General features: G+C 40.1%; 1 protein-coding gene across 1 annotated transcript; it reads right to left on the bottom strand.

Annotated features, from left to right (window-relative positions):
- Positions 1-425: 425 nt before the first annotated feature.
- On the bottom strand, positions 426-4,123 carry RNF222 (ring finger protein 222). Its single transcript, XM_088133498.1, has one exon. The coding sequence runs from the start codon at positions 2,280-2,282 to the stop codon at positions 1,605-1,607; it is 678 nt and encodes a 225-aa protein (XP_087989624.1). The 5' UTR covers positions 2,283-4,123; the 3' UTR covers positions 426-1,604.
- Positions 4,124-14,218: the final 10,095 nt, after the last annotated feature.

Below are 14,218 nucleotides of genomic sequence, written 5' to 3'. Positions count from 1 at the left end.
TTGGGGGCATCATACTAACACGCATCACAAGTATCACATGCATGTAAAAAGAAGAGGGGCTTCAATTGCCTGGCTGTACCTGCCATTATGATGCTGAGACACATGCACACTGCAGATGCCCCAGCAGATTTCCCAAATCCGGTGCCTCCAGATGTACTAAAACCACAACTCCCAGGATTCCTAGTAGTCTGGAGTTTGCCTGGTTGGGAATAGCTGGCCTTGGCTATTATATACATGATGTTCTCTTCATTGCCCATAGGGGGCGCTTATTGCCTATATATTCAACAACAAGATGCACAAGGAGGAATTCCTGCCTATGCAAGTTAGGAAATATTTTGGAAATATTAGGCTTTGGAATGAAGAAAAGACAGTCTGGTAACACTGCTCTTAAAAACCAAAGCACACCATATGCTAAGGCTGCAGCCAAAATGAAATACTTTATTAATCTGAGTCGTAACAACAATTATCAAAAGTAGAAAACAAAATACAGAAGCTACAAAAATAACCGAAAGCTGGTTTTAAAATATCACCAATGACTGATACTTGACACATGTAGTACAATAATAGGTCACCTACCACAGCAACAGAGGCGATCAATAACAAGACGGAGCGCACATAAACAGCTCCTGCTGAGACCAGGCCTTGAGAACAGAATAAGCAAGTAATCTTTTTGTTTGTTTGTATGTTGCTCATAACTTAATGAAGCATCTCAAAAGATCATTTCTGCCCAATTATATCTGTAGAAATGCAGCCCTTGCTGGTCTGGAGGATAAAAATCCTTCGGAGTTAATATTGCAGAACCATGTGATGGTGGGAGAGTTGGAGTTTGGGTGGAATAAGCACAGTTTTCTTAACTACCTAGGCTGCCATAGGCTTCTTTCAAAGAGGGCCATTTATTTAATTGCTGTGGGCACCAAAGTAAAAGATGGAATTACTTTCAGCAGGCAAGAACTGATTGTGAATACACCTCCCTGCGCACAGGAGTTCAAGCAGACCTGCAGAAGCAAATGAGATACAAATATTGTTGACAGGAAAGGTACATTTCAGTTCTGGAACAGCAGGGAACGTTAATGGATAAACTTGAGAAATACTGCTATCTCCAATCTGATCTGACCTCACGGGGAATTGGAAAACTTTCATAACGCTTTGAATGACTCAGAGGAAGGACAGAAAAACATCTACCATATAAATAAGGCCACAAGTAGTTGCCTTCCTATATCCTCCCTCACCTCAGCACCCTCCAAATAGTTCAGATAAAATACCCATAATCGCCAGCTAGTGCAGCCATTAACCTGCTGCCTAGGTATTATGGGAGTTGGAGACCAATGCAATTAACCAGGAGGGTATAATATTAGTGGAAGCTATCTTAATATAATGATTAATCGTTTCTCTTGGTGGTCTTCCTTGTGCCTCTGAATTAAGGGTGCTATCAACCCTGACAAAGGAAGAATAACACAAATACCATTTTCTGCAATTCCCAGTTCCTTCATGGACTTTCCATCCATCTGGACCCTGCTTGGGCTTCCATACTGTAGACATGGTGAAGAACAATCTTGATCCTGGAATAGTTCCTTCTTGGAAATGGAAGGATCCATCCAACGTGTTCATTCATTATTTCTCACAAGCACAAGCCAGGGAAGTACAGCCCCCAACAGAGTGACAGCAGAGACAAGGAAAATGGCCATCATAATAGGTGACTGGAAGCAGCCCGTTCCAAGAGATGTTTCAGGTCCCACTGATTCAGGAGGTTCCATAGTGCTGTGATCCTGAGCTATGGTAACGTAGTTCTCTTCAATTAGTGGCATTCCACACTGAGTAATAATGAAGACCTGGGATTCACGTTCCAAGCCACTGGGCTGTACCACAGAGTCCATGGTAGGATACCTCTGCAAACCTTGGTGTCTGTCATAACTGTGCAGGGGCAAGAGGAAATGGCCAGGGACCACCAAAGTATTTGCAGGCCCCAGTGGCACTCCGCAGGGCAACAAGGAAGGTGAGAGTGGCAACTCCAGGGAGGGTGGACTCAGGGCTGGCTTGGAAGGCCAGCAGTCCCTTTTCTTGCAGAGAAAGGTCACAAAGCGACAGATGGGGCATGTAAGGGTATTTTGCAGATGGCCTTCATCACGTGATAGTAGACACTTGACCAAACAGTCGTGGCAAAAAGAGTGGCCACAGCTCAGCATCCGGCGTGACACTTTTGGAGACTGAAATGTTTCATAACACACAGGGCACTCATCCGAGGTGGCAGCAGGAACTTCTTTGCTAGTGTTGTTCTGAGACATCCCTGCCCTCTTAGATCACTTCTGTGAACCAAGCTGGATGAAAAGCAGAGCATGCAGGTTTATAAACAAACAGCTACAAAGTGAAGAAGAAGAATATGTAAATGTAAACATAAGACTAGCTACAGTTCCAAGCTGTTGGGAGGAGCTGCTGTCCCACACCCAGAGACTCCCTTTTCCATCTGTGTGTGGTTCTCCACAGGTACTATTTAGGCAGGGCTGTACAACTTAAGCAACCTGGAACAGTATTTGGTCCCACAAAGCCTTGTATGTAGCCCTTACAGCCCTCCAAAACTGGCTCATAAATTAAATAAATAAATAAATAATAAATAATAGCAACTGCATTCAATTAATCTAATTTTAAATCCTATCTGCTTGTGAATGTTAGACACACACATGCACACACATTTCTATCTCACTTTCTAGCCAAAATACTTTCATGTAACCCATGTCTTCCTAGGTCCAAGTTAGCTAACCATCCCAAACCATAACAATACAATATAAACCACCACCACCATCCAAATTGCAGCAAAACCATTTATGGTGTAAAATACACATTAGCCACCCCCATTATTTGTTTGGTATGACACCAATATGTTACACAGTTACATACATACATATCAAAAGATGTTCAAATATGTTTCATCCACAGAGATACTTTGAAGTACATTGTTTTCTGAGGCTCTGCAGCTGTCCCACGAGGAATGCCCTTGTAGCATCTTTCTCCAAGGCACCAAGCCTTCCCCAAGCACTTCTCCATGCACTCAGTCTTTCTAGGTCTGATCTTCTCAGCACCCTATGAATCAGCTTGCCTATATAATGAGAGATGGTTGCTGGGTGGCACACGCTATAGCTATGCTTTGTCTTGCATCAGACCTTTAAGAAGAGCAAGTGGCCAGAAGGGTGGCTCCCAAGGAGTGAATGTGGAAGAACTTGTTTGTGGATTGTAGTTTTCTCCTTCTGGATTTGGGACTTGGGGAGGAGTCACCAGTAAAATACCTTTTTATGGGCCCTGCTATGCCATGCCTATGAAATATTGAAACTGAATTACCTAGATCTGTTTTATCTTTAACTTGTTTATTTCTGACTTACTTGAGAGCTAGGCAGAGGATTTGTTACTCTGCTATAGAAAAGGTAAGAGTCTACGCAGAGTAAGACTACCATATCTGGGCTGCAAAACATCCAGATAGCAGCAAAAAGTTGGCATTTTCAGGATGTTGTTGCCGTTGCCCCTATTGTGCAGGGCCTACAACTGAACAACAACAACACACAGTAAGCTTAATATAGAAGGGCTGATGCTTGATGGTTACGCATATAGAAGAGCCCAGATACAAAATCACAGATCTTCAAGCAGAGTTTGAAAATCTGCATGAATCCTCTGAAAGTGAATGACAATCAGTGTCAGTAATCTGGGACTCAGTATAAAGCAGATTACCATATTGTTATATTGCCAGCAACAGTTCTAAAGATTCTGATGAAGTTCATAATGCATTTGGCGCACTGATGATATCTAGTTGGGGTAAGGAAACATCTGCAAGCAAACAGCCAAGCTTAGTTGGATGTGTATGAACCTCTGCGTGTGTGTATGTGTGTGAAAATCATGAGTTTGGCTGGCTTACTATTCTATGTGAACCCAGCCAATTGTGTTCAAACAATCATAGTTCAATAAACCATAGTTTAGCATGATATACTAAATCAGCAAATTGGAAGGGTATATGATATGTGTATATGTGCACTCGCATACTTTGAAAATATTTTAGGAGTCTCAAAACTTCACTTGGTCTAGAATGCAGCAGCTCTCTGGCTAATTGGTTGATTGGGTCAAGATGCTGTATTTACATAGGTAATATAATTGTTCGCACTTTTGAGCTTTAATTAAATCCTTCTGAGTTAAAGAAGAATTACTCATTGGGAATCTTGGAAAAGATTTCATCTTCAGAACTACAGGTGAATTGATTGAAGATTAGGAAGTATCTCCTCCCATCCTGACATTATATGAGACCTGGATCCTGATATGCAGCCATCTAAGTTTAGACTGGCATCTTCTAAGATGTGGTAAACACTAATTTTCTTGCCTAGGCCAATGGATAGATTTTGACAGTTCTTTGAATAGGATTTTGGGAAGAACACAGAATCCCCATCAAATAAGTGGAGGAAATGTTTACATGGCACCACTCCATGTACTTTATATTCTTAAATTCAGTACTTTGGACATTGTGATAAGCAAAGTTAACAGGAGACTGCTTGGTTGATAGTTAGTCTCCTGACCGTAGCAATTCTGCTTCGCCAGATGTAGGGTAAAGATATTTGGGAAACCAAAGCCTTTTAAACAGGGAAAGAGGGCAAGGATATGCTCTCAAGCCTAGTCTTTTAACCCAACATGGTACTGAAACAAACATAAACAAAGAAAAAGAAGAGTCAAATTAAAGGCAACCAGCGCTTCCACCCCCACCCCAATACTTCGATATATTTTATATTTGGAAACATATTTAATACTAAGGAGGAATGCATACATTTTAAATATCAGTTTTCAATATTTTTATCCACAATGACATTTGTACCAGCAAGGTTAATCTATTAGAAAAAGCATTCTTAATATACTTTATAAATAGTGATTTGATTTAAGAAAACCTATACATAATTGCAGTGAGTTCATTACTTTTTTTTTTTTTTTTTTTTTTTTTGATGGTGGGTTAATTTTTCAGCCAAAGTGATTTCTCATATGTTTGAATACTTCTAATCCAAAGAAAGTTAGCTTTCCAGTTTTCTGCAGCAGCTAACAATAGGAACTGAATCAATTCTTTGTATTACATTAATTTTTATAGTTAGGAAAATGAACTGTAAATTAATAGCAGGATTCATTTTGAAAGTCTGTTGAGTGATTTTCTTGATTTCTTCATAAAGGATTTACCAGAAGGAATGATTAACTGGGCATTGTGACCAAAGATGGCAATATGTATCCATGTGTTTACAATCCCGCCAACACAATCTAGCCATGATCTTCTTGACAGTATTGTGACACTGCTAGGATTTGCTAAATATGACTCAGAAATGAATGATGGTGATGTAACTCATATCCTACAACTGTCACCCCTTTCTGCTTCTTGTCTCTGCTGAAAAGAATCACTGTCCCAACTCCTGCCTTCTGGAGAGACTTTTAAAGTGGGACAATAGTTTCTATTAGGCACACATATTTTTGTGTTGCAAGATTACGAAGATCTAAAACCAGGAAGGGGTCAAAACAGAGCATCACTCTAGATGGTAAAGGAAATCAAAGTTGAATGAAGCCTTGGCAAGTGTCGTTCTGGCCTTTTCGTGTGGTTAGGAAGTTTGACAAGAACTGTTTGTTCTATGGTGGTTCCATCCTTCATGGAAGATCTGCATCCATCCTGAGGCCAAAGTATATGACTCGAGAGAAGATCCATGGTTATATTTTTCTAGATGATTTATTTTGATTTGTTGATTTTAATTAAATATGGGTTGGGATTATCACTATGATCTGAGCCATGGCACTTGTGAAAAGATGTGTTCCCTGTGCTAGTTTTTCCAAATCTCAGTTCCCTACTTCCAAGTGCTTTTAATCCCACTGGATAAAATATCCCTGTCCCTGGACCATGCACTGAACACATTGTATGCAGTGTAAACCTGTTTTATTTTCTCATTTCTTGAAGCAATTATTTTCAGCATTCCCTTAACTGATTTACTATGAAGATATATTTCAACAACCTTAATGCAGCAGTTTATAGCCCTGGAGTATAGTCAGAACATAGCTTACTGTTCTCACATGGAGCAGAGGAAAAGAATTTCACATTACATATTCTCATAGGGAAGAATCTTTGTCATCTACTAATGTTTTCAAATGTTCCAAATGTACACTATCCAATCACATTTTGACCCAGTCTCATGCCCACTCCTCCATGTCCATTACCTGCTAGGGAAACAGAGATATTATGTTCATACAGTATATTTAGTTGGTTTAAGGTACATGTGTTGGGGGGAGCAGTGGGGAGGGGGAGACAAGGGTGATGTGTCATCCCAATACATAACCCAACACTTAGGAGTAAAGAGGTTTACTTATAACCCAAAACATTGCTGAGGTTGTGCTGGTTTAAACTAACCTAAACCAGCGCTGGCTGGGGAATTCTGGGAGTTAAAGTCCATACATCTTAAAGTTGCCAAGTTTGAGAAACACTGGTTTAAACTAACCTCCTTGAGGCATCTGTGTCCTCCAAACATGGAAGAAAAGAGAATGAACCCTCTCTTCCTGCTGTCAGCATAAGTATTTAGAGCATCCCTACAAAATCTGGACTTGTGTTGGAACTCTCTCCCCTTAATTACTTTATTTTTATACACACTCCCTATAGCTGCATGTGGGGGATGAATGTGGGATAGATAGAAGTGGGGATGAACATTCCTTCCTCAACTCTACTATAGATCTGATCCCAATGGTGCCATCACAGGAAATGACAACTTCCCAGGGCTCTTTGTGGTGGCTAGGCTTCTTGTAAAGATGTCCTCTCGTCATAAGACTGACGCATCAGCTTATAGTGATTATCCTGGAATAGTGGCAAGCAAGGTCAACTCTGGAGTGTGAATGCAGTTATTCATGCTAAGATGTCAATGAGTCATGTGCCAAATATAACTTTTTGGGCCAGACTGGATCTACTAATGTGAGGAAGCTGTTTCTGGTTGTTTCTCAGCAAGGCCACAATAGGAGTTGCTCTGAAAAATAAGCTTCATTAATACATCTCACTTGAGGTGTAGGTGAGGCATCTTAAGTTTAAATGCAGCCCATATAAAAGCTACCTAAAAGCTAATAAGTGGAAAGGAAGGACAATTGTTCGCCGCCCAGAATCACTGGTTTGAGATGGGTGGCTATGCTAATTGGATAATAAAATGGGTAAGTCTAGTATGGAATTTTTCTCTTCACATAGCTTTTTTCAAATGTATGTGGTATTTATATATATAACAGGCTATCTCTCATCTATTGCTTGAAGTGGTAAAGTCCAGAAATGCCTGGGCCTACTTTGTAGCATTACTGTTCAGGAGGTACTAGAAGAGATGCTGCATCATTCTTGACCCCATTTACAGAAGAAGAAACTAAAATGCACAGAAAGAAAAACTATGTCAGCATACAGTACTGAGTTCCTATACTCTTCTCAGCCTATCCCAACTGTCCTCAGGTGAGAAATTAGGTCCATCACAGCCTACTAAAATTTCAAAGAATGTACAGAGCCAGAAAGAAGACATATTCTACTCTAGCAAGAGCTACATGGATATGTCCTTTCTCATAATGAATTTGATTCTTAGGCACAGCCTTCTTATACTTTAAGTGCAACTTAATTGGTAATCCAACTTTCCACCATCTACTCCCAACTTTAATCCCTTAAAAGCATATTCGGTGACCACAGTGGCAGGCATTTATGGATGCTGTAGACTAACGCATCTAAAGAACACTAGCTGGGAGTAGAACACATTGGTCTGTGACTTAGTTTTCGCTGAAATTACAAGCATCTCTGTGAATTGTTCTAAATTAGAGGTTCAAAAATGGGAATGTTCCTTCATGTGATGAAAGTATTTATATGCCAAACTATTAGAGTCAAGAGAGATCGGGGGTTGGATCTTCTTCTCTTTCTTTTTACATTTGAAAGTAACTGGGAAATAGTTAAAAAGAGAAGTTAATGCTTCCCTCATGACATTTTTCCTATCTAAATCCCCTCCCTCCTGCCCAGTCTCCCTATTTGTGCCACCAAGAAAACATACAGGTATGTATATCTATGTACTTATTCATAATCTGGCTCATAGAAAGCAAGCATATTAAGGAGACTAGATTAGAAACCTTCCTGACATACCAATTTTATGTGTCACTGGAATTGTTTTATGTGGGCAGTGGCAATGGGCATTCAGTTTTGTAAATATCACCTGCAGTCTGAAATGGTGCAGTCTAGCCAAAAAATTACAATCTCAGTGAGAACTGGGTCAGCCAGAAACTATGAACTCACCTTCACATCTATATATAGATTCTGGCCGAACAGGCCAGTCAGCTCCTGCTGTTCTAGCAACAGTGGAAACTCAGATGCTTTAGCAGGTCAAGCATGTACCACCTTGCTTCAGCTGCTTAGAGTGGGTGGTGTTCCCATTCTCAGCAGTGTGAATATATAGGCTCCACCTCCTTGCCAGCTAGCACATTTGCAAGTCTGAGAGATACAATTAAATCAGACAAACAAGTTGAGATACTAACAAATAATCAGCTCATGCTATGTGGACATATTTGCTCCAGCTTTCCTAGCCTGATATTGTTTCAGATATATTGGGAAATCTGTAGCCAGCATGAACAGGGATGTCAGGACCTGTAGTAGAGCGGGTTAGGGAAGCCTCAACATACTATGCCTGTTTATATCTTGCCAGGCACATTGTCTCATGTCACTACCCTTATCATATTGTTATGAGAGAGTTTGAATCTTCTTGCGGAAGCCTTAGGCAGCACTAAAATAGTGAGAAACATCCTGTAGATGAGGGGATCCCTCAGGGTAAGAATCAAACCTAAATTTGCATATATGATTTTTTATAGTAGGCTTTGATAATCGGTGGTTCTCCAGATATTCCTGAACTCCCAGCAGCCAAACCAAGCATATTGGGAACTGTAGCTTAACAACATCTGAAGAGTCACCAGTTCCCCACCCCTAATTTACAGAATTGAAACTATATAAATTATATCAACACTGCACTTAGCTAAGTATTCTATCTCTGACCGTGGTTGACCGTAGTCAATTTTAGTCAGGTCTTAACATAAATTTGGGTCAGTTTACAGAAGGATTCCTTTAGTAATATAGTAAGACTCAGATGTTCTATAAGGCAATACAGGACAAGGACTTGTGGGTCATCCTTGTGTCTGTCACACCAGCCATCAACCCCATCTAGATCTGGGGCTGAAAGACCAAAGAAATGCCTTGATGTGTAGCCCAAAATTAGTAATTGTTATATGATTGTAGAATATATTTATTAAGGCATTAGCCTTAAGTTCTCATATTCTGGCATATAAAACTTGAGATAAAATTAATCAGCCTTAACTTTGATCTTAAGCCAGTGGAGGTTTTTGATCATTGACTATTTGAATTTATGAAACTTTGCTCTAGGTCTATCATATCTGGGTTGCAAAAATCCAGCCAATCTCTACGGCAGAAAGGTGATACAGCAACTACAAACTATTTTCTTCCATTGAATGGTCATAATGGTTATTGGTTATTGTGGTTATAGTTATGCTTATTATGGTTATAATGCCTAGATCTGGTAGCTGTCATTTATCTAGGTCAGAATTGAGAAGTGTGCTTCTCCAGATGCTGCTGAATGTAAATTACCAGCTTCCCTCACCATTAGGCTAGGGAGACTCCTAGACTAGAGCAGCTAAGTGGTGAAATCTAACAACAGCAGAAGCGCCACACATTCTCCACCCCAAGAGACACCTAAGCGCCATTTATCTTTTTTAAGTCTATCTAGTCAAACTCACATTTCTGAACAAGTAATGCTCCAACCGGTTCATTTATTTATTTATTTGGTAAATTCATTCATTTGGTAAATTTATATAGCCTCCCACATTCCTGTGGAGCCACTATATCTGGGCTGCAAAAGAGGCCCTTAGGTGGTAGCAAAAATTAGACTTTTCTGCATCTCTTTCTGGCCATCTAGTAGTCTTCCAAATTTTAACAACATAGACATGGTAGCCTTAATTAATGGCCATACTGAAAATCACCATCTCTTCTCTAGCCTTTTGTGATATCTCTTTTGCTTCCTACCATGACATGTAAAATGACCGTCTGGAAGCAAGAAATAAACTTCCTAGTTTATGATTTCCAAACCAACCTAGTTAGCTCAAAGTTATGAGGGGGAAGGGGAGAGATATTAGTGCCTGCCCCTCCAAGGATATACCAAACTGCTCCCTGAATGTTCACTATCGTTTTAGGGGCAGAAGAGAGTCTAGCCTGCCTAGCCTGCACTGGATTACAATACTCTGAATTCCCAGGCAGCACAGCCAACGGCCACCTGACTGGAAACTTTTGGAGTTTGTTAAAACATTTGGAACCAACTGCTCCATTTCTATGAGCGATGTTGATCTAAGGCAGTATGTATGCAATATTCTAATGAATTGTACACTAAGATGCAATTTTAGGGCACCCAATTTCTGGCCAAAGCTAACCAAAAAGCATTAGGTCTTTTTAAAAAAAAATCTTACAAAATTATTTTAAAGACTCAGTTTAATATATCAGGCTATCTACAGTATATCTGGGTGTTCTGAAAAAATTCCTGGCTCTCTTAGGCTTTCCTCACCTTCAAATTTCCGGTTACGCACCTGGTTAGACATAATGCAAACCTATATAGCAAGAGACAAAACAAATCAAGACCACAACTGATGTTATGAATGAATAAAAAAAAATCCTCTTGTGAATTCTTGCAAAGTGGGTTGCAAGCCAACAATGGTTGTTTCAGTTCTCAAATGGATTCCTTTCTAATAACAGTAGCTCCATAGCTTGCCCTTGTTCACCTGCTTTGATTCTAGCTTCCCTTTCTCAGTGTCTGGCACCTCCTTTGTTCCACAGGAGCCCATCTTTTATATGGATATAGAACCAGCCTGACTTGGGATTGGCTTTAATTGTCTTCCTGCCGGTCTCTTTAGTCCACAAAGCCACATCCAGCAGCCTAGATTCCCTTGCATGTTCTCAGTGCTAGTTTCACTGTGGGTAATTTAAGATGCAACAGCAGAATGATTTCCAGTCAACTTGTATGAGTAAGTACTATTTATTTATTGGGCCTGTCCCATAAAATATATGCCCTGGCTTGTATATCTGCACAAATTGGCAGGGAAAAAGGAACAAACACATGGGAGGCAGTAGGGAGCTCTGTTAATTCCATGTAAGAATAGTCATAAGAATACAAAACACTACCTTAGGGTATAGTAGACACAAAAAATGTCTGTTTGCCACCTTGCATAATCCTGAAAGATAGCACTTGACTAGTCTTGCAGGACAGACCTTCACCAGTCCATGACCAGTGTCTTTTTCAGCTTAAGCTCTGAGTTGTCACAATAATTAAGCCCGTTTATACCCAGATTATCTTATTGTAATGTGCTGCTTTTTAAGATCTTTCAGAAACTCAGATTAGTTCAAGATACAGTAAACCAGACGTTAATGAATGCCCACAAGAGGAGAAGGTTTTAAAATGATATTCATTGATGACAAGAGAACTGGCATTTGGTTAAAATGTGATTTCACACTCATGTTGTTTTTACAATTCATTTAATAAGCACAATACTTCCATGATGATATTAGTGTTTATTCATGCATTTTTGCAATATAGCCTACTGTGGTCTATTGCCCCTATTTCCTTAAGCAGATAAATTGAAATAATAGAAGAAAATGGTTCACTTCCTATAGTTAAATGCTAGATTTATTAAAGCAAAACACTGGAAAATTAAGGTATACATTTCATTGGATTTATTACCTGATTTGCTGCCCCATTAAATTGTATCCCCTTTTGGGCTCAGCGTTTGTACCCCCTTAATACTATAGTCAAGCCAACAGGTCAAAAACAGATTGTGGGGAACAGTTTTCTTCTACAATCAAACTGACATCTTAAGCACTAAAACAAGTCTGTCAGGAATGTCTAACTGGGAAAGGGATCCCAGTTTGAGAAAAGCAGGGTGCCTTCAATAGACCTTCCATTACCTCTTGTATAGCAATTCTAGTAGCAACAGGAAATATAAAATGAAACTAAATGACATTAGAAACAACCCAAGGATGATCTCAATTAAGATTGTGCAGACATCTGACCATCTGCACTGCTGATGGTTGGGTAAAACAACGCTTGGTGTAGCAAAACGATACTTGCATAAATAACGATGCCAGAACCGTGAACCCTGAGCTACTAACTTGTAGTCAGAGCAATATCTTATGTTATTCCATGATTCATCAACTCTTTCAGTAATCAAAAGGAGTTTGGAGAGTTTTCAACACTATCTACCTTTTGGCAACACTTTTGTTCAGGCCAGAAAGAAAACTATTATTTCAATCCAGTTACTTGGCTCAACCTTTCCCTGCTTTTTAAAATCTCTTTCAGACTCTCTCAATCTTGACCAAAGTTTTGTCCCCAGTTTTTCCAATTTGTCCCCAAGGTAGGACTGCTTGGATTAGCCATACTTTTGCCTCAGGGCAGAAATCTCCTATAAAAAAGGATAATCTTACTCATTTTGAAGAGTTCAATGTGTGCATGTCAGCATACTTGAGAGTAGAAATCTGACCTGAGCAATGATTAGTGAATCAAGTTTTATAATTATTACATAAAGGATATTTATTTACAAGAAAACGATAGGCAAAGCCTTGCACCTAACTAATGACATCCTGTGTAGAGGAGAATCAAAAGAGTATGTACTCTGAGCACGTATACCCCGGGGAGAAAAGCAGAAGGAAGAAATCTCAGATTACCAGTCCCTTAGGAGCAAGCAGAGTAATGGACTAAGAGGGACACAGAATAAATCCTTTACTCTCTATCAACACCTCACTGCCCCCTTGTGGTCAGAAGATCATGAAGTCCTGAAGAGTCAGTGCCTTTGGATTCAGACCTCCAAAAATTCAGGGTTCTTCTTTTCTCTCCATCAATAGCTGAATTCACTCAGGATAACTGCAGAGAGGGATTGCAAGTCCTGACCTTTATTCCTCACTTGCCAGTCTTTTGACTATCCCTTTGGGCCATTTGAAGCCAGACCTATTCACCCCCTCATAGACCAACCTTGAGCCCTAATATAACCCACCACCAGGCAGAAGCCTGTCAGCTTCCTCCACTAAAAGTTGGACTTGCAGAACAGCAATAAGTCTGTCAGGGATTTCTTGTCGCCCTATGGACATTCTTGGAAAATAAAACTGGCAGGTTGCTACTGTAGAAGCTATACTGAAAGGCTAAACCTCACAGTGAGTTGAGGCTTGTGAGAAATACCAAATAGAACAACAGCAACAAAAAAGTTATTTTTGTATGTTAAAAAGAAAAAGAAAACCAAAGAGGTGTAGGTCCACTGTAAGGAGAAAGTGGTGAATTAATAATGGATGATGTTGAGAAGGCAGAACTTCTGTTTTGAATCTGTCTTCTCTTAGAAGGAAAATAGAACTGTAGATGGTCATTGTTGTGCTGCTAGGGGAATGAGGGAGCTGCAATTTAGGAGAAGGTGAGAGAGAACATAGCTAATCTTAGTCAATTCAACTGTATTGGATTACATTCCAGGATACTGATGGAACTATCAGAGAGGATCACAAAAACCTCAGCAATTTTTGAGAATTCCTGGAGGACAGCAAATGTCAACCCCATCTTCAAAAACAGAAAGAAGGAGGACCCAGAAAACCACAGACCTGTCAGCTAGACACCTATACTGGCAAGCTCTTCAAACAGATTATCAAGCAGAAAGTCTGTTTGCTAGGCAGGCTACAATTAACAGGAACCATGCCCCAACAAATCATGCCATTGTCATGACTATTCTCTTTTTCTGACAAAGCTACTAGCTTAGTAAATCATGGGAATGCCATAGAGATAATGTACCTGGACTCAGCAAAGCCTTGGACAGAGTGCTTCATGATATTCTCTTTCATCAAATGGTAAACTATGGGCCAGACGATACTACTATTAGAAAAAGTCATCGTTGTCTGAATGGCTGTGCCCAAAGAGTGCTCATTAAGGACTCCCTTTCAGCTTGAAGGGAAGTATCAAGTGGAGGGCCACAGGGCTCTGTCCTTGGCCTTCTGCTATTCAGCTCATAGACCAGACGCCTGGGATGTGGCTATTGCAGATGAGCAGGTGGACCTCAGAGAAGGGAGAGCTGCAACAGATCGCTGTCTGATTTTGCAACATTTGGTGGACAAATACACTGGTAGCAAAAATGGCCAGCTGTCTGTGGCATTTGT

Source organism: Python bivittatus, unplaced genomic scaffold, assembly GCF_059951505.1.
Source record: "Python bivittatus isolate LINGU-HERP-01145 unplaced genomic scaffold, Pbiv_v1 ctg000080_np1212, whole genome shotgun sequence".
NCBI classification, from domain to species: Eukaryota; Metazoa; Chordata; class Lepidosauria; order Squamata; family Pythonidae; genus Python; species Python bivittatus.
The sequence above is the reverse complement of the archived record's forward strand: the minus strand, read 5'-3'. Positions and strand labels throughout refer to the sequence as shown.

Bases quoted from the DNA above. Each gene is read 5' to 3' on its own strand.
- RNF222 (XM_088133498.1), bottom strand. From the start codon at position 2,282: ATGTCTCAGAACAACACTAGCAAAGAAGTTCCTGCTGCCACCTCGGAT.